The sequence below is a fragment of the Gadus morhua genome, chromosome 12 (genome assembly GCF_902167405.1).
Source record: "Gadus morhua chromosome 12, gadMor3.0, whole genome shotgun sequence".
NCBI lineage: Eukaryota > Metazoa > Chordata > Actinopteri > Gadiformes > Gadidae > Gadus > Gadus morhua.
The window spans coordinates 1,701,427-1,728,700 of NC_044059.1; the positions used below are offsets into that span (position 1 = coordinate 1,701,427).

Consider the following 27,274-nt stretch of genomic DNA (forward strand, 5'->3'; position numbering starts at 1 on the left):
TGCCTTTAACTTAGATGGACAAATGATATATAAGAAATCACAATTAGTAACACCAAAATTGAATTGAAAATCTGGTACCATTCCCAGTTCTTAAAAATTATATCATGACTTGATGCATTCAAATTAAAAAAAGTGTAAGTAATAAGTGACTCCAGAGGGTAAGGTGTGTCGATTATATAAGAAAAGTTAAGTTAATCTTCCAGCTTTATCTTTTTGCACTCTGCTGTGTTGTCTTTCAGCTTAGAGAAGTGCTCCGACATGGCGGCTAAAGCCCGGTAGCGGTGAGAAATTGTGTTCTTCACCTCTTTTGGAAGCTCGGCATAGCTGTGAAAAAGTATGTGTTGAGTAAAAGAAACAAATAAGTATTGAGTTGTAGCACCCCCTTGTGGCATTATACTGAAAAGCAGTTTCCCCAAACAAAAACATTATAACTCACGTTTTCTCGTATCCCTCAGGTTGGAAGCAGGGGTCCCACCCAAAGTCTCTCGGTCCTCTGGGTTCCACAATAAGGCCCTATGTAAGATAAATTAGTGGGCATGATAAAACAAAGTAAGATAAAAACATTGCCATAAACATTGACAGACCTCTGTTGTCCCCCTGAAGAGCTGGACTGGTTCCTCCTTCCCAGCAGAGAAAGCAAAAGTGCAGAGTGCCCATGCTGATTTATCCTCAAATCCCGCCAGCAGTTTATACAAGCCTTGGAAATACAAAACGAAAAGACATTGAAATGACATAATCCACTCACATTCAGCATTATTTATGCTTCGCTATATAGAAAGCTGGCCAATTTTGTTTCTTACCTTCCGGTTTAAGTTTATCCAGAAACCATTTTCTAACAAAAAGAGAGAATATTGGATTCAGATTCAGTCGTAATCATGTGATACTAATTCAGTGGTGGGTCACTTCATGTTACCGCAGCAAATATTACTTGGTCAAATTCAATCTAGTGTGTTATGGCCGGTATTTATGCTATACTTACATGTAGGGACCAGGCAGCCCTTCCAGTGCCCTGAAGCAGAGACAGGTATCTTCTACGATCACTGGTCCATCAGCCTGAAACAAAATGGACAGCCAGCAATAGAATCACAATTAATAAATATAGTTGCAAGCAACCATGAAGGGGTCCTACTGTATGACCGTTTGACCGTGTGACAGACAGTATGACCAACAGAATGACTGTATGACCGACAGTATGACCATATGACAGTCTGACCGACAGTATGACCATGTAACCTACAGTATGACAATATGACCGACAGTATGACAGTAGACTGCCAAGGGCAAGTCTTCCGTACGTGGAGGTATGGTGAGCTTCGTTGGTATAGTCACATGGCATTGGTATGCCTTAAAAACTGGTTTAAGGCATGAACCAGTTTTTATGCCTGGTTTAACCCTAACCGTTGTCTAATCCTAAGGCCTAACCCTAAGGCCTAACCCAAACCCTAAGGCCTAACACTAACCCTAAAGCCTAACCCTAATCCTAACCTTAACCCTAAAGCCTTACCCTAACCCTAAGGCCTAACCCTAAGGCCTAACACTAACCCTTTACTGGAAGTTAACATATCAAAACAAACACCGACCATGTTTCTAACGCATACTGTGTCAAAATCCACTGTCAAACGGACGTCTCTATTTTTATAGATATGGCCGATTTTGTCAGGAAAAAAATAAATAATAACTAACAATTACAATAGGGTTCCTACGGATTTCGTAGGAACAAATGTCTAAAGGATCTTATTACTGTAGGTGGAACGGTCAGAAAATATAACCTTCCAAAATTAGTTTATCAGTTAATCGCTAATTGAGCAGTTCATATTAATCCACATGCCTTTAACTACAACAAGTTTGATGATGATGAGGTTAAATTAATCCCCCCTTTTGGCGTTAAATAAAATTTTGCCTATTTTGAGCCTCTGGCAGCCATGTTGTTTTGTCAATCGACGATATCATACTTAGTAGATAGAACCTTTGTCCCCAACAGTCACTAAGGTGGTCCCACTCAAATAAGGCTTGCACTCTCTGCAAGGCCCTGTTACTGTAGAGCGTAAGGCCAAAGTATACTACTCCGACTCCGTATCCGTTATCTGACTCCGTAAGTAGCTACGGAGTCCCCTCGAGCATGGATGTTCTCCGTCGGGATGTCGGATACACAATGCAATTCGCCGCCCGATCAATCTTATATGTTGACTATAAACCATGTAAATAGTGTTGAAAATAAACGTCCAAAGGTTTTCAAATCTTATTTGGTGTTTTATTGGTCCTTAATGTGCAAAGTAAACAATGTACAAAGTAAATAAGGTGCAAGGTCAAACCGGGAAAAAGTGAATCCGGAAATTATTTAGTTAAAGGACCAATCACAGCTCTTGCCGGCTCCATTGAGTCGACGAATAGATAAAAGATATTGGATGCGCACGTAAGTTACGGAGAGGGTCTCCATGTCTACGTACAGCACTTTACGGAGGACTATAAACCGGCCTTAACAGTGACCGCTCCCTTTTTGAAAAGCTCTGGTCCCGGAATTTAATTTCTCATTAATTTTCACCGTTGACTTTCCTTAAAATCGTTATATAAAGAGTAAAAAACCAATCTTTCCTCACGGTAGTCGTGACCATAAAATCATTTGAGTCGGGGCAAAAAATAATTTGGAAAACGGAAGGAATAAGGTAAGGTACAAGACTTTGTACATTATTTCTGTGAACGAGTGAAGGAATTACTCATCCCCTAAACCAGGGGTTTTCAAAGTGTGAGAAAGTGAGCCCCCCCTCAGAGATGAAATTTCAGCTGAGCCCCCCCCCCCCCGGATTACTTTCTTCTGTGACCGCAGTTAATTTAGCTTCCTATCAAAAAACTCCCGGGGCTTGGTCACCAGACTCAATATGACGCCGGAGTCGACATGGTCTCATACCGTCATTAGCTAGCACCTCTTTGCAAACCACACACAGTGGCAGTGGAGCATCTTCAGATCCAGTCCATGAAAATCCCAAGTTTAAATATTCATGGTCATACTTTCTTCTTTTTTTGCCTGCCCCAGACTCTGTCTCCTTACTCACTGTAGCTTTAGATACAAAAAACCGATCCATTTTGCTAAAGTTAGCCAGCAATATTATTTTCTAGGGCGGTCCCCGACTCTGAATTTTCTGAGTCGAATCAGATCTGCCTTTTCAGTCCGGAGATTCGACTATTCGGCGGGGTTTGTTTACCGGCGTTGCTATGGTGACCTAAATTATTATAAGCAACTGAAAACGATGCTGGTTTGAAACTAAAACTGTGATTCTGAAAAAAGTATAAATGCTATCAAAATTCAGTTTAGATAGTATTGAAGATACAAGTGTGTAGACTTGTTTAATGGTTTGAACGATGTTAACGGTTGAAAAAGGAATGAGTTACGATGTCTAGAATTAGGTGTATCAGAATGGCCAGACGTCTTCAATGAAAACAGCTGAAAACGATGCGGTATGAAACTAAAACTGTGATTCTGAAGAAATTTTAAATGATATCGAAATTGTGTAGATTTGTTAAATGGTTTGCACGAAGATAAACGGTTGAAAATTGATTTGGTTATGTTACTTCTACAGTTGAAGTACGACTGATGATTTGAATCAACGACTTTCAGGGTTTTTTTCGGGTTTATTTTTTTCTCACGTTGCGCCCTCCCTGAAGAACTCTGGCCTAAACCATTGCGAACCTTTTCGCAATGGTTTTGCAATGGTCACGCATAATAACATTACCCGTTTTTAATACAAATGAATTCAGTCTCGTATTCCAGTTACGTATTTATTGAACATTATGAATTATTTCCTATGCTTTTATACTACCAAAATGACTAAATAGCACTGACAGTGCTATATCATAGATTTTTAATTTTTGCATATATTCTATATCAACATATTTTTCAACATGTAGATCTCGTTTCCTCTATAAATCAAACTTTCCATTTATATAAATCCTGGTTGCTGTGGTAAGTTATCAAGTTCAGTAGCAGTAGCAGTCATCAACGACCTGACTTTTGCGGGTGTAGGTAAACGTTTCCATTAGGGATGGGCAAAACGATTATTTTCGTTTGATTCGTTCGTTAAAACAGATTATGTAATTTGACAGAGAATCACACAGGTGTCTGGCCCCGCACCCCCCCCCCCCTTTGCTTATAAGTATAGGGGGATTATTTGTTTATCAACACGAAGGATGCGCGCGCAGAATGATCGCAAAAATATAATTTGTTTGAACGGTTGCCATGGTTATCTCTGTGTGGTTAATTTGCAGTTGCGGTGTTAATTAGCGACGTTGTCAGCTTACTGTTACATTAAACTGTAATCAAATAACGCGGTTATATGCTATAGACCCTATAGTATCTGTGGTATAAAGGCTGGGACGAATTTCAAATTATATATATGTACACTTTATGTTGAAAGTATAGACCGTCGTGATTCCCATTGAAACAAATGGCGCAGTGATTATCCTTCAAAACGAGAGCTAAAGTGAAAAATGAATTAAACTGTATTCAGACAACGCGGTTATATGCTATAGACCCTAGAGTATCCATCTGTCTCGCGCTGCTGGTATGAAATGCTTGCCCTGGGTGCTGCTTTCACTACACAGCAGCAGGAGTTGGTTGGGCTTGATGTGCCGAGACAGCTTGTACACAACCCAAACCCTGTCTGGCCTCATGTGGTATGAGACTGTAACCCATTACCTGGAAGACATTAGGATAGGCGAGAGGAATAACAAACCAACTCCAAAACTCCAGAAACCAGAAATGGTGGAAGGTTGGGCTTGGGGCTAGCAACCCCAACTCGCAAAAACCTACATGCTACAGAAACGTTGATTAAAACTACAGACACACAGACACAGACACACACAGTCACATGCGGTGTCCCCCAGGGTTCAGTCCTTGGCCCCATCCTCTTCATCCTCTACCTCATCCCCCTTGGTCAGGTCATCAGCCGCCATGGTTTTTCATTCCATTGCTACGCCGACGACACACAGCTCTATGTCAATGACACAGCTGCCAGCTCACCTGCAACATGACCGTCATCCCCATCAAAACTCACCACGTGCCTGGAGGAGATAAAGGTATGGATGGAGCACAATTTCCTCCAACTCAACAGCTCCAAAACCGAAGCCATCCTGGTCGGCACCTCTCACCAGACCAAATCATCATCCATAACCAGCATCAACTTTTCTGGCTCAAATATCCCTCCCTCATCATCAGTCACAAATCTTGGCGTAAAAATGGACCCCCAACTCACTTTTGAATCCCATATCAATCACCTCTGCAAGACCTCCTTCTATCACCTCCGCAACATTTCCAAACTCCGCCCCATTCTCTCCCTCACAGACTCCGAAAAACGAGTTCACGCCTTTATCTCCTCCAGACTGGACCACTGTAATGCACTACTCATCGGGATCCCTAGCAAGAGCCTGCAGAGGCTTCAATACATACAAAACTCTGCAGCTAAGATCCTGATGAGAGTGCGCAAGCATTAGCACATTACCCCCATCCTCCACTCACTCCCGGTTTCCACCAGGATTGACTACAAGGTTTCCCTCCTCACTCACCAATGTATCCATGGACATGCCCCCCCCTACCTCAATGGAACTTCTCAACCAACATAACACAACACTCTCCCGCCGCTCCACTCACTCTAACCTCCTCCACATACCCAGAACCAAACTTAGGACCATGGGAGATAGGGCCTTCAGTGCTGCCGCCCCACGCCTGTGGAATGCCCTCCCTGACACCTTGAGGGCACCACAATCCACTGATTGCTTTAAAAAAGGTCTTAAAACATTTATTTTTCAACAAACCTTTGGCTCCCACTCTTAGAGGGAGCCAAAGGTTTTATTTTTGCTTTTAACCTGTAGCCCTTTGAGATCTTCGGATGAAAAGGGTATTATAAATGAATTGTATTATTATAACTAAAAAATCCCAAAGTCTTGGAAAGGAAGACTCTGCAGCGACCCAAGCTAAAGAAAAAATGATGACGCACATGGAAAATCGCAAGGAGACAGTGCGTCCGAAGCTTCTTCTGACCCCTAGACGACCCACCACCAAAGCAACATGGAACGTGAGGACCATGTATGCAGGAGGAAAGACAGCAGTGATAGCGGAGGAGATGAGGAGGTACAATCCATCTCTCCTTGGTATGGGTGAAACCAGATGGCTTCAGACAGGGCAGGTCAAGCTGGCGAGCGGAGAGTCCATACTGTACTCCGGGCACCCAGATGACTCTGCACCACATACAGAGGGAGTAGCATTCATGCTTTCCAAAGAAGCACAGAGGGCCCTTATCAGCTGGGAACCCATCAACTCAAGGATCATCACAGCCAGATCCCATACTACACACAAGAAAATAAACCTCCAGGTAGTACAATGCTACCAACGACGCAGCCGATGAAACCAAGGATAACTTTTACAACCGAATATACCATATACTCCAGGCCAAGACAGAAAAGGACATAATCATCCTGATGGGAGACATAAATGCCAAGATAGGAGGAAACAACAATGGCTACGAACTGGTAATGGGAAGACATGGACTAGGATCCATCAACGAAAATGGAGAAAGATCTGCAACGGCTTGTGCAGACAACAACTTGGTCATCGGTGGGTCCATTTTCCCACACAAGGACATCAGTTAAAGCAACTTGGGTTTCGGCTGACCATACCACAGAAAATCAGATTGACCACATCTGCATTAGCCAAAGTTTTAGGCATTCATTGCTGGATGTCAGAGTTAGAAGAGGAGCTGATGCTGGATCTGACCATCACCTGGTTGCAGCAAGGATCCAGCTGAAACTGAAATGCATGAAACTCAGACAAGAGTCAAATTCAATGCACAGCAATTTCAGGATATAGGCACATCGGAACTCTACCAAGTCCCATTACACAACTGGTTTCAAGCACTACAATTACTACAACAGCAGGAAGCAGAAACCCCAAGATCACTCGAGGATACGTGGAAAGGTCTGAAAAGCATTTGGAAAGAGACATGCAAAGAAGTGGTAGGGAGATGGAAAACAAACATCAAACCCTGGCTATCCACCAAAACAATCATGAAAGTGAGCGAGAGAAGGGGGAAGAAAGAGGTACTAAACAGAAGTAAAACCAGAGCAACAAAGGCAACAGCGGAGAAGGAATATCAAGAAGCAAACAAAGAAGTGAAAAAAAGTGTCAGAAGAGACTAAAAGAAGTCCATTGAGGATCTAGCACAACATCAGAGGAAGCAGCAGGAAAGAATAACCTCAAGGAACTCTACCTAACAACAAAAAAGCTCACAGGCAAGTTCAAACAAACTCAAGTACACATTACAAACTCACAGGGAACACTCCTCACAACCGAGGAAGACCAACTAAAGAGGTGGACGGATCACTTTAGAGTACTGCTTAACAGACACCCCCCTCAAATAACAGCCGAGATCCCACCAGCCGCAAACCTGTTTGAGATAAACTGCAACCCCCCCACCAAGACTGAAATGAAGAAGGCCATCAAGGCCCTGAGAGGAGGCAAGGCAGAGGGTCCGGATGAGATACCAGCTGAAGCCCTCAAGGCAGACATCGAACCTCCACCAACATGCTTCACCATCTCATGCAAATTTATCTGGGAGGAAGAAAATGTCCCGCCAGGCTGGAGAGATGTCAACATTCTAAAGATAGAATGTTGAAAACATTCTAAAGAAAGGGGACCTCAGGGAGTGTAAAAACTACAGAGGAATAATGCTGCTTTCAACACCAGGAAAGGTGCTCAACCGCATTATACTCGAGAGTAGGGGTGCAACGGATCAAAAAACTCACGGTTCGGATCGTTCCTCGGATCAGAGTCACGGATCGGATCATTTTTCGGATCAGCAAAAAAAATAAAATAGCGTTTGTGATTGCTTTAGCCCGGTCTGATTGTGGAGGAAGGGGCTGCTTAAATGCCGCGGCGATGAGCGGTTGTTGAGCCGCTTTCGGTTTCACTCCTGTCAGTGAAACACCGGGGTGATGTCGCTGTAAATGCGTGGCCATGCTCTATGTGTTTTTCTTTATGTTAGCAGTCGCTATGTCAGCTACGTGTTACGTCTGTGTGGTAACCTAGGCGACAGGTTTGTGTGGCAGCGCGAGTATATGGAAACAGACGTAGCACTGGAGGCAGCAGTTATCGCGTTACAGTAGTCACCGAAGTCTAGCCTACTTTTTATTTTCCATGCCCACTGTTCTTCATGTTGTACGCTGAGGACAATAAATCACAACGAGCCATAGGACTGTTTGCTTATTGAAAAGGGAACTGTTGCAGACTTTTACCCAGAGCGTGTTAGCTCTGTCCCTGGAACTAGCAGGAATGGTTACGGCTGCGTGTGGACTGAACATGCGCACAATTTTTTTTTTTCATAAATCAATCCGTGGATCATGCGTGTGCCGAACCGAAATAGATGATCCGAACGGATCACGGATCAATGATGATCCGTTGCACCCCTACTCGAGAGACTCCAGAAGGCGGTGGTTGTGAAACTGAGGGAAAACCAGGCCGGCTTCAGGAACATTAGATCCTGTGGAGACCACTATAGCCAGCCTCAGGATTATCATAGAACAATCCGTCGAATGGAACACTCCTGTCTTAGTCAATTTCATAGACTTTGAAAAGGCTTTTGACGGTGTGGATCGGGAGACAGGCCCGGTTCTACAGGGGTGCATAAGCATGCATTGCACCCCCAAAAAAAATGTTTGCACCCTCAATTGAAAAAAAATAAAAAAGATTATTTTTTTTATAAATATGATAAAAAATAATAAAATACTTGCTCACAAAACAAATTGTAATGAAACCTGTGACAATTTCCATTAAATACCGTTGAGATATCAGCATCCAACATCACTCTGACTGTTCACCAAACTGACAAAATCCCTCCGCATTTATGTATGGTGTTTTGTTTATATGTTGCTTGGCAATAGTCCGCTCAGTGGGGATCTATTTTTGTTGCCGGAAGCAATTTCATTCGTTTATATGATTAAATAAACAAACAAATCAAAATCTATTGTCAATTATTATTATTAACAGTACATTTTACTAGTATAACTGTTGTATAAAGCAATATCACACTCGAGGTCGCAATGTTGTCGCTCTATATCAGCGCTGCTGTGATTGGCCGCCGGCCGGCATCGTGTGCAAAATGCACGCACCCATATAGTATATCTATGGTGCGCACGGTAGTGACGTTGAACTTCTTCGGCAGCAACAGTTATATATCCGTTGGATATCCGTTGGATATCCAATACATGTATTAAATGTATTATGTTCATAAGAACCCATATTTCTTTTTATTGCATTTATTTACAATCGTGTTAACTTTAAGAGTATGATTACTTTTTGTTCAAAGTTCAAAGTTTGAAAGTGTTCTTTCCTTGTTCAGCTAAAATCTGTTTTATTTATAAGTGGCAATGTACAATTATTTGTTACGTCAAATATCCTGGCACAATTTATAAAAAAAATAATCGTTATTTTTGAATTGCAGTCACATGTTTTTTTTTGTGTGTAGAATTCTGTTCTTTTTTACACCTCAAAAACCTATCTCATATTCAAAGCTATCTAAGATATCAATAAGCTAATGTTGCAGCTGAAATGTTCTCCACATCACAAGACATGATATGATACCATCTTTTAAGCACAGTAATTGTTTGTTGTCCCAACATGTCAGTAGAACTACGCAGAAGTGCTTGTCTATGGTAGGAAAAGCCTGTGTGTAAAAAAGCGAAGTCTGAACTGAAGCTGGCTAGCTGGTTTTAGTATAGTACTGGTGCACCCCCGGTAATCTCAGATGCACCCCAAGGCATTCTGTTCTGGAACCGGGCCTGTCGGGAGATGCTGTGGGAATTTATGGGGCACTATGGCATCCCACCAAAGTTCATCAGCTTCATCAAGAACACTTACCATGGGATGCAATGTGAAGTTCTCCATGAAGGATGCGTATCAGAGGCCTTTGAGGTCCTGAATGGGGTGCGGCAGGGATGCTTGCTTTCACCGTTCCTCTTATAGACTATGAAACAGGTAACCAACAACAGCCGAACTGGCATACAGTGGAGCCTGACCGAACAGCTAGAGCAGGGGTGCCCAACCAGTCGATCGCGGTCTACCAGTAGATCGCCGACAGATCCCAAGTCGATCGCGAGGGGTGAAGAAAAAAAAAAAAAAACATTTTTTTTTTTTTTTATAAAATTAAATTTGAAAAGTAGATCTTGGGTCAAAAAAGGTTGGGCGCCCCTGAGCTAGAGGATCTGGATTTTGCTGATGATTTGGCACTACTTGCACACACCCACCAACAGATGCAGGAGAAATCACACAAACTAGAGATAACTGCTGCTTCGCTCGGGCTCAAAATCAACTCATCAAAAAACAAAATAATGCGAATCAACAACAAGAACACACCAATAACCATGGATCAAAACCAGCTAGAGGATTTAACCAGTTTCACATACCTTGGGACTGTAATTAATATAGAAGGAGGATCGGAGGAGGATGCAAAAGCCAGAATTGGGAAAGCAAGGACAACATTTAACATCTTAAATAAAATCTGGAAAACAAACATATCACTCAAGACCAAACTAGAAATCGTCAACTAAACTAAAATGTCAAATCCACTCTACTTTACGGATCCGAAACCTGGAAGACAACCACCAACATACTCAACAAACTACAGACATTCAGCAACCGCTGTCTACGATGCCTCCTGGGAATCTACTGGCCCAACACCATCTTAAATGCCAACCTTTGGGAACTCACCAAACAAGAACCAATAGAGACCCAAATCAGGAGGAGAAAATGGAAATGGATAGGCCACACACTCAGAAGAAAAAACAAATCAATTGCAAAGCAGGCCCTAACATGGAACCCACAAGGCAAGAGAAAGAAGGAAGATCTAGAGCCACCTGGAGAAGAACCACAGAGCAGGAGATGAAGACGAAAGGGCTGACATGGCAACAACTGGATCGGAAGGCTCAAGAACGAATAGGATGTAAGGGTTTCATCGATGGCCTATGTTCCCTAGGGAACATAAAGGCCTTACTAACAAGAGTATCCGTGGTAAAAAGGCTGGGACGAATTTCGAATTATAAATATGTGCACTTTATGTTGAAAGTATAGAGCATCGCGATTCCCATTGAAACGAAGGCTGCGTTGATTATTCTTCAAAACGAGAGCTGGTAAATTGTGAAAAATGAATTAAACTGTAATCAGACAACGCGGTTATATGCCCAAATAGCATTTTTATGTGACACTGTAAACACAATCAAATGTCAATTAAATCCCAAGCAATATGCTATTTGGGCATATAACCGCGGGCGTATAAAGACTGGGACCAGAAAATAATTACTTTCTCTCCATTAAAACCCATTCATATTTTTCGATCTCATTAGGTCCCAACGCTCCATTACCATTCAATGATCATTGAATAACCATTAGGGTTGGATTTAGTGATCAGATGCATGGTAAATTGTGAAAAATGAATTAAACTGTAATCAGACAACGCGGTTATATGCTATTTGGGCATAGAACCGCGGGCGTATAAAGACTGGGACCCGAAAATAATTACTTTCTCTCCATTAAAACCCATTCATATTTTTCGATCTCATTAGGTCCCAACGCTCCATTACCACTCAATGATCATTGAATAACCATTAGGATTGGATTTAGTGATTCGTTTCCGTGATTCAATTCGCGTCTGATGGGGATGTAGTTGATTATTGGATGTTTAACATATCAGCAAGATAATAGACTTGATTTAGCAATGATGGTGGGGGTCCCAGGTGTTAGGCTCTCATAAACAGAACACTGTGCAGCCCAAGACTAAATCTAGCTGCCAAAATTAACACTGCCTTTAAAATGAGAGCTGGTTAATGGTGAAAAATGCATTAAACTGTAATCAGACAACGCAGTTATATGCTATAGGGTTTATAGCATATAACCGAGTTGTCGGATTACAGTTTAATGCATTCTTCACAATTAACCAGCTCTCGTTGTGAAGACCACTAGTCAACGCGCCATTCGTTTCAATGGGAATCGCAACGGTCTATAAGTAAGCATATTTGTAATTAGACATCCGTACCAGCCTTTATACCACAGATACTATAGGGTCTATAGACCCTATTCATCGTTTTCAGTCACGTGACTCACGCTGACCCCTGGAGGGTAAAAAGCCGGTTCCAAGATGGCGGCTAACACTGGAAACGCTGGAGAACAACAACGCAAACCTGTCAATTTCCAAACGGTTTCAAGCCACACATATTTAAATCATCTCTCCAAAGAAGAAAATACCAGGTATATGTTTAAACTGCAAGTTTTGGGCACTTGCGACCCATACACGGCACCCGCCGCCGTATTTCAGCCGTTATAAACAGCCAAGTCCCTGCCAGACCTCCAATTCTGAGATGTTTACATTTATCTTGTGGAGAATCCCTCCCCTTACACAGCCGCCAGGATGAGAGCATACAAAAGTACGGACAGTTATATGTATTTTCAATCTGGATGGGTCAATAATGCTGCCGTTTGGGAGGTGAAGGACAAGAAATTTTTCATTGTCAAAGCGAAGGTGAGTGTTAATTAGCGTTAGCTAACATTGATCTGGGTTGTTAGTGTCAGTTCACTTTTTCAGTCAGCATTCTAGGGCAGTAGTGACAATGCATGAATATTTTGGTTAGGTTGACACAGTCCCTCATAACATAAATCTAATCAAAACGTTCTTCCTCCCAAATGTCAGGTAAACCATTCCTACAGGTTAAATGACTCCCAGTTGACAGCTTGGGTTGCTGTGGAGAAAGAGGGATTGGTGCGATTTGGCCACTGCACATGTATGGCCGGTTTAGGGGAAGTGTGTTCACATGTAGGTGCCATACTCTACGCTTTGCTCGCAGCTGTGAACAAACTGAGTGGCACTGCATGCACTGATAAGGCCTGTAGCTGGAACGAGCCTAGTATGGCAGCCATAAGGACAGTAGGGTATGCAGAAGGGAGCCAGATAGGTTTCACAAAGGCCCAGAGAAAGAGATCTGCTGATGGTTGTGGTGACCTCCCCCCGGTCAAGATTCCACCTCCAACCCAAGACGAATGCACAGCACTCTACATTATGCTACATTCATCAGAAAGCACTGAAAAGCAACCGGTCAAAAGTTCAATTTTGTCTGTTATCCCTGGCCATGCAAAGAGGTATATACCTCGAGCAGTGCAACTGAACATCCCAGCACCCAGATGTACAAGCCCCAGCACAGGTCACTGTCACACCAAGAACTGCAGGCAAAGAGTGAGGAAGTGTTTACAGGGTTAAGCATAACAGAAGAACAGGTACAATTTTACATCAGTCAGTAAATGTGATTGAAGATATGGATGTCAGGAATGTCTCAGGCAGTAACTATGATAGCTCAAGTGCAGAAAACGTTCTCCTCAGTCACTTTTTTTCTAATATTTTTGTCAATTAAAGCTAATACATCACTGTTTAGATGTCACATATCACTAACTTGCTACTCTACCTTGATACCTTTTTCAAGTGCCGTGTCATAGAAAATGAGACAAGACCACAGGCAAAATGTGCCATGTGGTTTGACCAGAAGGCAGGAAGGGTGACTGCGTCAAACATCCGAGCAGCCTGCCACACGGACCCAGAAAAACCAGCTGTTTCCCTGCTGAAGAAACAGTGCTATCCAGTGGCCTACAAGGACCCAAACAAGAACACACCACACTCTCTCAGGTATTCATATCCCCTTAACACTGGATAAAAGCAACACACAAAAAAAGTGGAAATCAGGATTTTCAAATAGGGCAAAAGCAACCCCAAAAGAGCTGGGGTCTCATTTATAACCGTTGCGTACGCACAAAACGGGGCTGAAAGTTGGGTACGTGACTTTCCACGCCAAGATAAGCAAACTCTGACCCATGCGTACGCATGGTTTGGAGGAAAAGAAGAATTGGCGACACAGATGGTGGGGTGGTGAACTGAAGTCAGACGGGACAATTGTAGAGCGAGAAGAACGATAATGTTTTATCATCGCCCTTCATAAATTTAATTTCAACCCGTATCATGCGTTAAATCTATGTAATCAGAATAATTTAAGTCAACTGCGTAATTTCTCAGTTATAACTCCAGAAACATCTCCTTAGAATATAAATAAAAATAAATTCTCTATATTTAATCCCATCACTCCATACTGTCGGCGCGACTGCATGGAATAAAGCATCTGTCCAACATGTGTCAATAACATAATATTTTTATGTGACACTGTAAACACATAATCAAATGTCAATTAAATCCCAAGTGTGGAAAACCAATAGTCTAGTCGTAATCCCCATAGGCCCAATAGTAAACCCAGAAATGTTGAGTACCCTAAAGTTTTATTGCAGAAATGTCATCTATAGACCTAGTGGATGGAATTCAACTTGGTTGCTAAAAGTTGCACTTTGGGCAATTTGCATAATTAGCATAAATAGGCAATTAAGGTGAGCCACTACAGGTGAATAGGGTAAAAAAATAAATAAAAAGACATCACAATGAAACTTTCAGAGTTGATTACCTATATTAAGATGAGAAAGAAATGTATTGCATGTTTTTTGTATTTTAATTTTTACATATGCAAATGAGGCCCTATCTCGTTAAATGTGCTCTAATTTGCATACACACAAAATCCGATCGTGTGATAATGGCAAGCTCAAAATTATTTTTCCAGTGGACTGGGCTGGCTATAACGCATACAAAGACAGAAAATCACAAACTACCAACAAGTCTAAAACTATTGTAGTGTTTGGGCCCCTTATCGATTCTCCACCTTCACACCCGGATACCGTGCTCACAACCCTAGACTACCTTGAGAGATCACTGAAGAGCTTTGGCATGAAGTATGCACGCATCACAGTGGACCTGCAGCTCTACATTGTGGCGTGTCTAATCCAATGGAGTGACCCAATGCGATAGAAGTCTGTCACCATCCATCCTGGAATGATGCACACTCTGATGTCATTCCTTGGCTGCATTGGATTCTTGATGAAGGGTTCTGGCATGGAACAACTGCTTGCCGTGGCATTTGGTGGCATCGCCAACATTCTCAATGAAAAATCCTGGACAAAAGCACTGCGTGCATATCGGATGCTTATGGCTGTACTCCTGCAAGATCTTCTGCAAGATGGACCACAGACTGTGATCATGTGAATGAAATGTGAAGCAGAATGGATGGAAACATAAGGAGGAAGGTGAGAGAAGACAAGAAATGTATCGAGGAAATCGCAATAAAATCATGGAGGAGTACCAGCAACATTGTCATCCGTTAAAAGAGAACCAGCAAATTCTTTACAACATCGTGAATGGACAAGTGGCACCAGACTCGGTGAACGTGCAGAATGCTCTTCACATTGGTGAACAGCAGAGCAAAGATTTTGCAGATTCTCTTCCTGAAGGCTTCCATAGCCCCATTGGTAAGAGAATCACAACCATGGAGGTGATGAAGAAAGCTTTGACTGTGAAAGGCATGCCTATCTACGACATGGATGCCCTCTTTGCTCGACTCTTAGTCGTGGGGCAGCAGCGTGGCATAGAGTTGAAAGATGTTTTTGATCATGAGCTCAGTCCAGTTCCACCATCACTCATTGATGAATTTGGTTGCCTGAGGAAGGGTGACAAGTCTGTCCTTGTCAAAAGATTGGGAGTACCTGATGAAAATGCTCCACTTCCCAATGTTGTTCTAGTTAATGGAAGTCAGTTGCTCTATCACATTGTCTGGCCAGTGGCAGGTACGATTAAGGACATTGCCTCAAGCATCGATACGCGCCTCTCCAATGCCTATACTGCAGCTGGAGTTAATGAGACCCCCGTCATCTTTGACCAGTACAATGATGAATCCACTGCTAAGGATCATGAGAGGAGAAGGCGAGGAGTTATTGGTGCAATTGATTATAAGCTGACAGTCAACACACCCCTTCCTTGTCGAGAAGCTGTGATGAAGAGCACATCAACTAAGACCAAGTTATCGCGCCTTCTGGGCACATTTGACCTCACCACTAATAACATCTTATATGTGAACCACACAGACTGCATTGTGAAGCATGAGGAGGCTGACATCACCCTCATTAGCTACATGCTGCAAGCAGCTGAAGCAGGGGCTCTGACAATACGTATCCTAACTGATGACACTGACGTATTTGTTCTGTTGGTGTACTGGGCATGGAAGGCCAATGTTCAATCAACAGTTCAGATGGAGAAGTGGAATGGCACCAGCCTGGATATAAATGCCCCCATCAGAGGATTGGGTGACAGATGTCAAGGTCTCCTGGGGATGCATGCGCTGTCGGGATGTGACACTGCCTCCTATCCCTGTGGGAAGGGCAAGACATCTGCGCTGAAAGTACTGAAAAGTCTCAATACAGTGCTTGGGGAACCTGATGCCACTCATAGGGACCTAAAAGATACTGGGACTGAGTTCTTTATCGCACTGTATGGGCAGAAGAAGGCCAAGTCGATGAGTAACACTCGCTACCAGATCTACAGTGGCAGCAAAAAGCTTCCCAAACTTAAGAAGCTTCCTCCAACTGATGCCAACCTGATGCTGCACATACTGCGTGCTCATCTTCAGGTCATGTTGTGGAAGGCTGCAGGTCAGAGAGAGCCTCCTGCAGAGGCCAGAGACATCAGTAAGTTTGGGTGGGAGGTTGTTAAAGAAGGGGCTGTCATGCCCGCTCTTGCCATCCAGGCAGTGGCTCTGTCACGTTAAAATTGTACCGGGGGCGAAAATTGTACCGGCCTACGTCATCGTTTGTTTACATCCTGACAACCTGACAACCTGCCCGGCAACAGACGACGCGATGCAGAAAACATGTTTCCAAACGACGAAATAACATAATACAGATAGCGGATCGCTATCTGTATTATGATAGATAGCGATAACACTTGTTTTTACTTTATATTTGTATTGTATTTAATTGTTTAATCGAAACAATAAAAAAAATTGCCCGCAAAACGGGCGATCGCGTCAAATGACGCGTCAAATCACGTAGGAAGGTTCTTGAACATTCTAGACTATGAAACCTGCTTAAAACACTCAGTTTACTAGCTAAATTCGATTAAACAATTCAATACAATACAAATATAAAGTAAAAACAAGTGTTATCTAGCGATCCGTTATCTGTATTATGTTTCAAGAACCCTCCTACGTCCTACGCGATCGCCCGTTTCGCGGGCAAAACATTTGTCATTTGACGCGATCGCCCGTTTCGCGGGCAAATTTTTTTATTGTTTCGATTAAACAATTAAATACAATACAAATATAAAGTAAAAACAAGTGTTATCGCTATCTATCATAATACAGATAGCGATCCGCTATCTGTATAATGTTATTTCGTCGTTTGGAAACATGTTTTCTGCATCGCGTCGTCTGTTGCCGGGCAGGTTGTCAGGATGTAAACAAACGATGACGTAGGCCGGTACAATTTTCGCCCCCGGTACAATTTTAACGTGACAGCTCCAATAAATCTGCTTGATGTCACCAGCTCTACCTGCAGCACATTGAAGGCCTGCAGCAAAGGAAACTGCAGCTGCCATGCTGCAAGTATCAGTTGCACTGACTACTGCAAGTGTGAAGGGTGTGAGGTCTGCTGCTGCAACCCATTCACAATACATGTACATACCAAAAAAGACCAAGAAGATGAGACTGAAGGGAATGAGGAAACAAATGATGTCTGTGTGCATGCTGTATAAAGTTCTGTCTTTTGCTGTATATAATTATTTTTGGTTTGTGTGTATGTGCATGCTGCATATATTTATTTGGCATCTTTGTATGATTTTATGAGATAAGGCCTCATTTGCATATTTAAAAATTAAAATACCAAAAACATGCAATATATTTTTTTCTCATCTTAACATAAGTAATCAACTAAGAAAGTTTCATGGTGATCTCTGTTATTTAATTTTTTACCCTATTCACCTGTGGTGTCTCGCCTAAATTTGCTTATTATGCTAGTTATGCAAATTGCCCAAAGTGCAACTTTTAGCAACCAAGTTCAATTCCATCCATTTGGCCTATAGATTACATTTCTGCAATAAAACTTTAGGGTACTCAACATTTCTGGGTTCAAGAAATTACGACTAGACTACAAGCCAAACTCCTCATCACAATCGTTGTCCGTTAAGGCCAATATATGCTCTGTTTTAGACGTAACGCGTAAGCACGTAAGATACATAACCCCCCTTGCGCAGTAAAATATCCCCCCTTACGTGCTTAAGTGCGTCGGCCCAAATTCCTGACTATGCGACTAAAACACTACGGCCCTACGCAGCTCGCAAAGACTGTGATTGGCCAGCTAACCACATCCTTTCAGGAGTCTCACATTTCCGGTTTTTTCAGCCTAATAGCGCCATTTTTAAAAGGCCGTGACAGAAGCGAATGAAGAATTTTGAAGAAGGAGAAGAGGAAAACACAAGAACGAATTATGATAATTATAAACAGTACCGCGGGAAGTAGGGGTGCTGGGGGTGCTGCCGCACCCCCTGTCTGAGGCCCTGTCTTATCACAGAAAACGATTATTTCTAAAAACTCCGGCCAAAGTGGAGATTTCTGAAAACGCCGGTTATGTGTTGTGTCAACGGGGAGAAACGGGATTTTTGGTTCTGAAGCGTCACATTATGCACCAGGAAATGCTTAACGTCATGTGAGCGCCCGCTGTACCGTATTGGTCCGAATATAAACACAAACGCGACCTATGTTTGGAAAAAAGATTTGAAGACCAGATCTTGTTTTTATAAATAAATAAATTGTATTCATTGAAATAATATACGAAAATTAAAAGGCATAGAATAAAACACTGCATTGCCACTAAACAGTAGTGCAAATAGGCCGTACTGATGTGTACACAAAAGACTATTCCTGACACTCCTCTGCCCCGCTGTGTTCGCTCTGGCTGTGGTCGCTCCGCACTGTTTCGGCCCGTGGCAAAGCGGGTCATCGTCGCTGCTGTCCAAGGCATTTTGAGACGCAGCATTTATGTAATGCTCATATGACCTAGTGCTGAAAAAAAGTTATCTGAAAAAGTGTGAGGGGAGCGGTGGCGCGCTAAACTTGTTCTGTGAGCAGCTGGATGTGAACCATGGTGTGAACACAACGATCGATTTTCGACTGTGCGCGCATGCACTGGTGAAATTGAGCTGCGGTGCTATATATCTTTTTTATCAATGTAGCGAGTTGAGAGTCGAGTCCAGGCTGTTTTTTTTTCCAGCGACCCCTGCTGAGAATACGTTTCCGCGGCCATGATTATAAATATAAACAAGCCAGCGATTTCAACTTCCACGCCCACAGATTCGTTCGTTGCTCCCCCTACTGTTCTGGCGGAGAATCCCCTTGCAACACGCGCAATCCTTAAGGAACCTTACGGGAACCGTAAATCAAAACTTGTCTAAAACAAGTCCCTTGTGTAAATTACGTGCTTACGTCTCTGCGTCTAAAACGACCCTAAATAGGCCTTTACTCTTGATGCTTTTCATGACAAATCAGGCATTAAAAAGGGGTTATGCTCAAGAACATTTTACGTGGGTGATTACAAACTGATTATCCAAGGTGTTCTCGGTCAGTCTTATTACCGTAACCATATAAATACAGAGGTGAGCGCCTTGATAATGCTGCACCATATGGCACTTCTGGCGGACCATGCAAATGGCAGGATTCGGAGGGAGAGGGTCTTTAGGGACCATAACGATTTATTGGTACATAAAAATATGTACCTTTATTCTGGGACTGTGCGCTCCGTGCTACTGACAGAGTTCACTGCTGCAGCAACATGTTGCCACTCACTCTGCTTTTTGTTGTTGGCGATCCCAATCCCGTGACCACCGAACAAAACTACTTTTCGGACCTCCATCTCTCCCATGAATGTCTCCACTGCAACCTCCGTGAAATTTCGCTTTTTTGCTTTTCTCAGTACTTCTTTTGTTTATTGTTTCCGACAAGACATAATACTTGCATCCGAGTCCGTTTTATATGCAGATCGAATTCATGAGGTCATTTGCATTGACCATTTATGGTTAAAAAGGGGCGTGTACAGGGCGGAACGTGAAGCTGATTCAGCTGCGCACACTTGTAGGCAGTCTGTGATTTATAAAGCAAAGATTGCGTACGGTGTGCGTACGCAGGGTTTTATAAATCTGAATATTTTTTGGCGCACGCAAAACTTGGCTTTTGGGCGCATGTACACTTTTAGTAACGATCCCACGCACAGTTTTATAAATGAGACCCCTGGTGAGGGAAAGCACGACAAGTGGCAGTAAAGTTTTTAATACAGCCAGTCATCTTTCCAACATTGTAGGCTTATAAAAAAACACGACACATTAAATCTTCATGCAACTTGAAACGCAAGTGGTCTGCATGTAGATTTAAAATGTTGTTTTTTTATAAGCCCACAATGTTGTGAAAGATGACTACGGCTGTATTAAAAACTTTTCTGCCAATTGTCGTGCTTTCCCTCACCAGCACTTTTGTGATTAACATTTACTTACCTTAACATTTACTTACCTTATCACCTTGCTGGTAAAACACAAATCATTTAGAATGACATTGTGTACATTTTTCTGGTTTTAGATGGGGCACTGAACACGAGGGAACGGCAGTTGAGTACACCAAAATGATGGAGAGCCACCACACCAACCTCACTGTCAGGAAGGGAGGCCTGGTCATCAACCCTCAATATCCATGGTTAGGGGCATCCCCAGACGACATATTAACATGTGACTGCCATGAAATGGGTGTGTTGGAAGTAAAGGCACCCAGCAGTCTTGAGCATAGCACTTTGGTGGAGAAAAGTAAACAGGACAGCACGTTCTGTCTCAAAGAGGTTGGCGGTAAACTTTTCTTAAAGAGGGACCATCAGTACTTCGATCAGGTGCAGACACGAATTCATCTGACAAAAGCAAGCTAATGTGACTTTGCAGTCTGGGGACCGGGGAAAGGAGGCAATTGGGAAATGCACATTGAGAGGATTCTGCCTGATACTGACTTTTTTGAGTCCATGTGTGAAAAGGTCAGCAAATTTGTGAAGAAATGTGCCATCATCCCAGAGCTTGTAGCAAAGGTGTTCACAGCTCCTATTCTAACATCACATGGCAAAAAAACATCTGAAGGCAAGGGCTGTTACTGTGGGGTCCCTGTACTGCACAATGAAGACAGACTTGAGTGTAAGTCAGGAATCTGTAAAACACAACTCATTCATAGAAGTTGCTTAAAGTTTGACACCACACATTTAAAAATATGAAGTTGGAAATGCAGTGACTGTATGCATGAAATAGCTAAAGAGAAGAGGGATAACAAAAAACAGAACAATCTGAACAAAGTGTAAGTGTTTTATTCAACACAGGTGTGTTTACATATATATAGATGTATATACAGATAGATATATAGTACAGTTTTGTATATAGATGTATATAGTTACATATATACATACACACAGTACAGTTTTGTATATAGATGTATAGTTACATATATACATACACAGTACAGTTTTGTATATAGATGTATATAGTTACATATAAACATACACAGTACAGTTTTGTATATAGTCACATATATACATACACACACACACACAGTAGTTTTGTATATAGATGTATATAGTTACATATATACATACACACACACAGTACAGTTTTGTATAGATGTATATAGTTATTTACAGAGTTGCCACTCTTTTGTAATGTTACATTTCAAGGATTTTTCAATCACTTTACAAAAACAAATTATTTATTACAATGGGACCAATAATTCATAGAAAAATGTTGTAAAAAGGTAATAAAACACAAAAATATTAAAAGTATGAATTCATTTTTGTCACTGTCCTTATTTCATTGATGGAAATAACAGTGACTTCACTGTTATTAAAGTTTATTCTCATGTTCAACCCAAAGGAATAATTGAAGGAGCCAAATTTGTCAGTGCACAGCACAGACTATTTTATCTAGAGGTGTAAGACCTTCAGGATGCTCAGCTTCACACATTTGAATCCCAATTGTACTTTGAAGTATGGTGTACCGATTCCTTGCCTCACCGATAAGTCTTTCCACATGTATCCCAGGGTTTTTTCTAAACAAGGGAACAGGGGCGCTGCGCCCCGATACTCCCGGCGTGGGCCATCCTACCGAAATGCCGACTGAACCTGTCAGACTTGGATCTGTACTTACATGCTGCTGTACAACATACACTATTTCTCAAAACGATCTTTTCTCCGCGAAAATATCCCAACACCACCACCTGACAATGTGTCTGATCCTCAAATAACTTATAATTACTCCAAAAATATTCCGATCCGAATTGGAGTTTCCCAGACCGAGTCGACATGCTAACGTTAAAGTTATTAGCAGCTAGCTAGCTAGCTACTATGTATTTGAATGGGTTTTTGGTCTAGGCGCTAAGATGCTAAGCAAGTATACAAGACCATTCCAGTTCTCTCTGCACAAAGCGGTTTCAATGAACGACAGAAATAAACAAATGCTGAGTGTTGATCAAGAGTTTTGCGAGAGCAAAACGAACAGTCGAACAGTCGAACAGGGTTCCCTGTTACCAGGGAACCCGTAGCAGGGAACTAAATGGCAGCTGCATGGCCGAATTAGCCCAATAAAAGTGTAGTAACCCAGAGAACCAGCTACAACATAGTTTTCATCCAAACGAGCCGTCTTTAGCGAACGGTGAATTGCATTGGCTTCTACGAGCAGTCGGCTTTCAGACGCGAGCTTAGGGACCGTCTGCAAAGTGCAAAACTGAAAACGACAACAATAGTAACATTTCTATAGCGTCGCCATTATTGACTCTAGAGCCCCAAAACTTGTTCCATAGAGGCATGGCACAGGAGGTCTACCATGACTAACACTACCCTGAACCACCTCCTCAGGATCAGTATTGAGGGGCCTGCAATTGATCAATTTGATTTTGACAAGGCAGTGAGCCGTTGGGGCAGTCTCAGGAACAGACGGCTGCTGTTGTGATTTGTCCTACTTAATAAAAGTTTAGCAAATATTTTTGAAATTTGTCGTGTTTATTTACAGGGTAAAGTTGTACAAGTCTACCAAAAGTTGATAGTATTTTAGTTTTTCAGGATGACCACAAGAGCTAGAATTTCTCTCTAAGATAGCCTCAGAATGTACCATTTAATCATTATTTTTTCAAAGGCTTCGCGCCGTGGAAGGGGGAGACCCCCCTTCCACAACATCCCCCGCGTTGCTCCCTCGGCTTTGCGCAGGGGTCTGCTCCCTGCTACTTTTTTTTTTCTAGAAAAACCCCTGTATCCTATCTGATGCAAGTCCTCGTGTGGACTCTAATTCCACTGGACCCAACTGCTTTTTGCCTCTAGTGAAAGCTGGGATCTTAAGCTCAGCATTGTACAGACCAACTGAATCTGCCACATCAAACCCTCTATCAGCTAGTATGACAGCACCTGGGTTGAGGTGATCCAAAAATCCACTTCTTTCAGCCAAGTGTTTGTCTGATGTTCTCCCACCCCATCCTTTTGATATAAAATAAACTGTTCCTTGTGGTGTAATGCCAATTAGATATTTCATGGTATGGTGATGTTTGTATTTTGAGTATGTCTGTGCTCGTGCTCTTAGGTTTCTAGGCCTTTCAATAAAAATTTCAAAGCAGTCAATTATACAAGCACATTTACGAAAAACCTGTCTAAATATCATAGGCATTGACAACTGAAGCTCCTCTCGATTTGGCCAAATCAAAAGTGCTGGAGCAAGTCTTGCATTCAGCACTTCAATGGTGTTTCTAAATGTTCTGCTGGCAGTTGGAATTGAGATCTTAAACATACAACCAAGCAATGACAGGGGAAGGTTCATTTTCAGCCTCATAAGAGTTAACAGAAGTTGTTGGACGGGAGAGAGGTTTGTACCAGTCTGCAGAAATGGTAACACAAATGTTAAAACTACTTGTAACTTTGAATATGTGGGGATTCCAGTCATTGCATTCACTTTTTCATCAACTTTTTCAAAAGCCAGTTCATCAAATGTTCCTGATTTAATAATGTCTTTCAGCTTACGGTTTTCCTCCCTGAGGTCATTACACTCCCTTTGTAATCTTGCAATGTTTTCCTCGCATGGCTTGTTGTCACTTCATCCACAGCAGGTGGCGCAGGTCCAGCATCTGGTACTGATGACAGGTCAAGGAGGACATCCACTGCATCTTTCTTCTTTTTCTCCTCCACCCTCTTGTTCTTCATTCTGCTGTGCTGCTCATACCTTTCCATGTCTTTCTCCCTTTTCCTCTTCTTGGTGGCTGGAATGTGTGAGAAGATGGATGGAACCCAGTCAGGGGACAAAGGGTTGTCACATTTGGCACCTATAATGACACAAGAGGGTTTATGTCCCACATATGCCAACAAGTTATTAGTAACATCAAGAACATTGTGATATCATTCCTTCAGACCGTGTTAACTTAGTTTTAGTCTTTGTCATTTACTGAAAATTGTATTTAGTTAGTCCAATTTTGTTTATGTCAATGTTTACAGTAGGTAGTGGAACACAGTTTTAAATAAAGTCAGTTTTAGTCATTATGTTCTCAGACAGTTTCATGATACTGTAATGGATTTTGCTAAATGATATTTCTCCTGGCTGTAAGAGAAAAAAAAAAAAAGAGAAATAAGTAACGTTATCCTGAGCTAGCTGTTAAGACTTTAGACATCTAAACTACACGTTTGTTACAGTACTTCATTCATATAACTAACGTTACCATAATAATTTATTCATGAAATAAAATGACGTAAACGAATAATATCATCTGAATTTTCGGAAAATTTACACTGCATGCAAATTGGTAAAACCCTCTCCCCTTCCTACATCTGACTGTTGTTATCTTTTCAGACTGAAAATGATTAGCAAGGCCGCTGGAGTTGGGTGCATAGGTCCATTTAAGCGAACCATGTCAGAACGAATACGTAAATATATAATGACTGACAGTACAATAATTAAAATACTGTGTTGACTAACGAGCTTAACCTTACCTTTGATGAAATGTTCGCTACAAAGACGCGTGTACTTTGATGGTTGCCATTGTTTGTTTTCCCCAGGGACGGAGTCACGTCTCAAGGCACATATCCACAACCTCCTCCTCTCTGGGTTTTCTTTCTCAGACGGGATTCTGTAAAAGCACAACCCAGGCTTGTCTCCTCGTCGATTTGTGCAGCCAATTGCACAACAACTATCAACTAAAGTAAAGCCAAAGCTAGCAAAGAAAAGTAGCTGGCGGGCAGCGGACCGGCAGTTGAAATAGTGTCTTTTGCCCTCCAAGTGGGCGTTCCAACAAAACTATGCATAGTATCTGTGGTATAAAGGCTGGTATAAATGTTGCGATTCCCATTGAAACGAATGGCGCGGTGATTAGTCTTCAAAAACGAGAGCTGGTAACTTGTGAAAAAGGAATTAAACTAATCAGAAACCGCGGTTATATACTATAGACCCTAGAGTATCTGTGGTATAAAGGCTGGGACGAATTTCAAATGACAAATACGTACACTTTATGTTGAAAGTATAGACCGTCCCAATTCCAATTGAAAGGAATCGCGCGGTGACTAGTCTTCACAACGAGAGCTGGTAGTTTGTAAAAAAAAAAATAAAAATAATAATAATTAAACTAATCAGACAAGGCGGTTATAAGCTTTAGACCCGCCTAGAGTATCTGTGGTATGAAGGCTGGGACGAATTTCAAATATGTAAATGTTGAAAGTATGGACCGGCGCGATTCCTATTGAAACGAATGGTGCGGTGACTTGTGAAAAATGCATTAAACTGTAATCGGACAACGCGGTTATATGCTAGAGTATCTGTGGTATAAAGGCTGGGACGGATTTCAAATTATAAATATGTACAATGTATCCTTTAAATACGTCCATGCAACAGATGGCCAATGTGAATAATAGCTTGCTCACTAAGCCCATTTGTTTTTACCCCAAGAAACCGGTTGATATCTGTCTCTCATTGGCTACAATTCAACGAGAGCGTCCTAGACTCAGTCCTAGAACAGCATACGATTGGCTGGCTCTCGTGAGTCATGACGTCTCTCAGTCGGTCCCTCCTCACCACTCACACAGTGAGTGAACGAACTGTCAGCGAATAGTGGGTCTGGGAGGAGTCGAATCTGAGAACGAACGAGACGAACGAGAGAGAGGAACCAGCTTGGTTCATTCGTCTTAAAGATTCGTTCATTCGAACTGATACGTTCACAACCGAACCACCTAATAACCATAAGTATGAGAGTAATCAAACCTGACGTGCGGCCTCCTTACACTTCTGTATAGAAATCTCGTCTGGCTCTCCTTGGTATTCAGGCACTGGAAGTGGTAAAAACGAATGTGAAATGTATGCTTTTAAATCAATTGACATTATTAAATATCTCTTTTCATATTACTCACAGTCAATCTTCCGGGAAATTAGTTTGTATGGAAACTTGTCACCCAGGATCTGAATTACCTGAAACCCAAATGATTTAGCATAGGTCCTCGTCGATTTAATTGCATTGGTAAGAGTATAAATATAGGTAACTGTATTTGGCAGGCGAGGCATCAGGCTAGTTTCCGAAAACATCAACAACATATCAAACACATTACACATGCGGTATGCATGTTTCATTGGTTTCATTGTATATCAGATAAAGTCACGAAAGCAGTCGTACCTCCTCAAGTTTTTTGGCATTTCCAGTGACAAAAACCACGGATCTACCGGCGGGTACAGCCATGACGAATTCGTAGTTTCACAGAGTCGAGCCGGTGGGGGTACCAGCTGCCGGATCGAGTCGGGGTCCTAGATGCGCAATAATGACGCACTTCCTGTAAACGCTGTCTTTTAAAAGCGCATGCGCGTTTCATTAATTACCATGTTATTCCAAAGTATTAACGATCTCCTTTTGTTTTCTAATCTATGCCTAATAATCGAATGTACAAAGATTGATCCGATAATATTTGTGGCTTTAGCTTGATGGCTAACGTGAGCTAATAAACGTTAGAAGGGGGGGGGCTTTCATCAATATAGGATTAGTTTTGTATGGGATAATTACTTTAACATGTGAAAACAAAAATATATGTGTAACCGAGCGTTTTATTGTTGCCTATACTTGGGTAATATATAGAAGAAGAATCGGTTAACTCCATTCACCGAACGGGGCGATCCACTTTATTTCCAGCGCTCCCAACACAAAACAGCGACCCTAACGCAGACAATTCCGTTCTCCTCCTTCAGAATAAGAGTCCCTAACAGGAACTGGGTTACATATGCATTCATCAGTGCTTTTAGACGTGTTTCCAATGGCT

The 27,274-nt window shown here is 42.0% G+C and overlaps 1 protein-coding gene across 2 annotated transcripts; it reads right to left on the reverse strand.

The window, feature by feature from the left end:
- itpa (inosine triphosphatase (nucleoside triphosphate pyrophosphatase)) lies at positions 1-27,259 on the reverse strand. 2 transcript variants are annotated; one of them, XM_030372403.1, is made up of 8 exons: positions 26,641-27,145; positions 26,381-26,438; positions 26,235-26,299; positions 980-1,053; positions 801-832; positions 585-697; positions 437-513; positions 1-324 (listed from the first exon to the last, which is right to left on the reverse strand). In XM_030372403.1, the coding sequence occupies exons 1-8, from the start codon at positions 26,701-26,703 to the stop codon at positions 192-194; spliced, it is 615 nt and encodes a 204-aa protein (XP_030228263.1). In that variant the 5' UTR covers positions 26,704-27,145; the 3' UTR covers positions 1-191. The 2 variants fall into 2 exon arrangements, with proteins under 2 accessions (XP_030228263.1, XP_030228264.1); XM_030372404.1 differs by lacking the exons at positions 1-324; positions 437-513; positions 585-697; ... (1 more) ...; positions 980-1,053; positions 26,381-26,438 and adding exons at positions 23,807-24,312; positions 24,974-25,110 and having other exon boundaries at positions 26,641-27,259.
- Positions 27,260-27,274: the final 15 nt, after the last annotated feature.

Coding starts and splice junctions, on each gene's coding strand:
- itpa (XM_030372403.1), bottom strand. CDS start 26,703: ATGGCTGTACCCGCCGGTAGATCCGTGGTTTTTGTCACTGGAAATGCC. Junction 26,300..26,380: donor AATTTCCCGGAAGATTGACT/GTGAGTAATATG, acceptor TACCACTTCCAG/TGCCTGAATACCAAGGAGAG. Junction 1,054..26,234: donor GTAAGGAGGCCGCACGTCAG/GTTTGATTACTC, acceptor ATTTTGTTTCAG/GCTGATGGACCAGTGATCGT.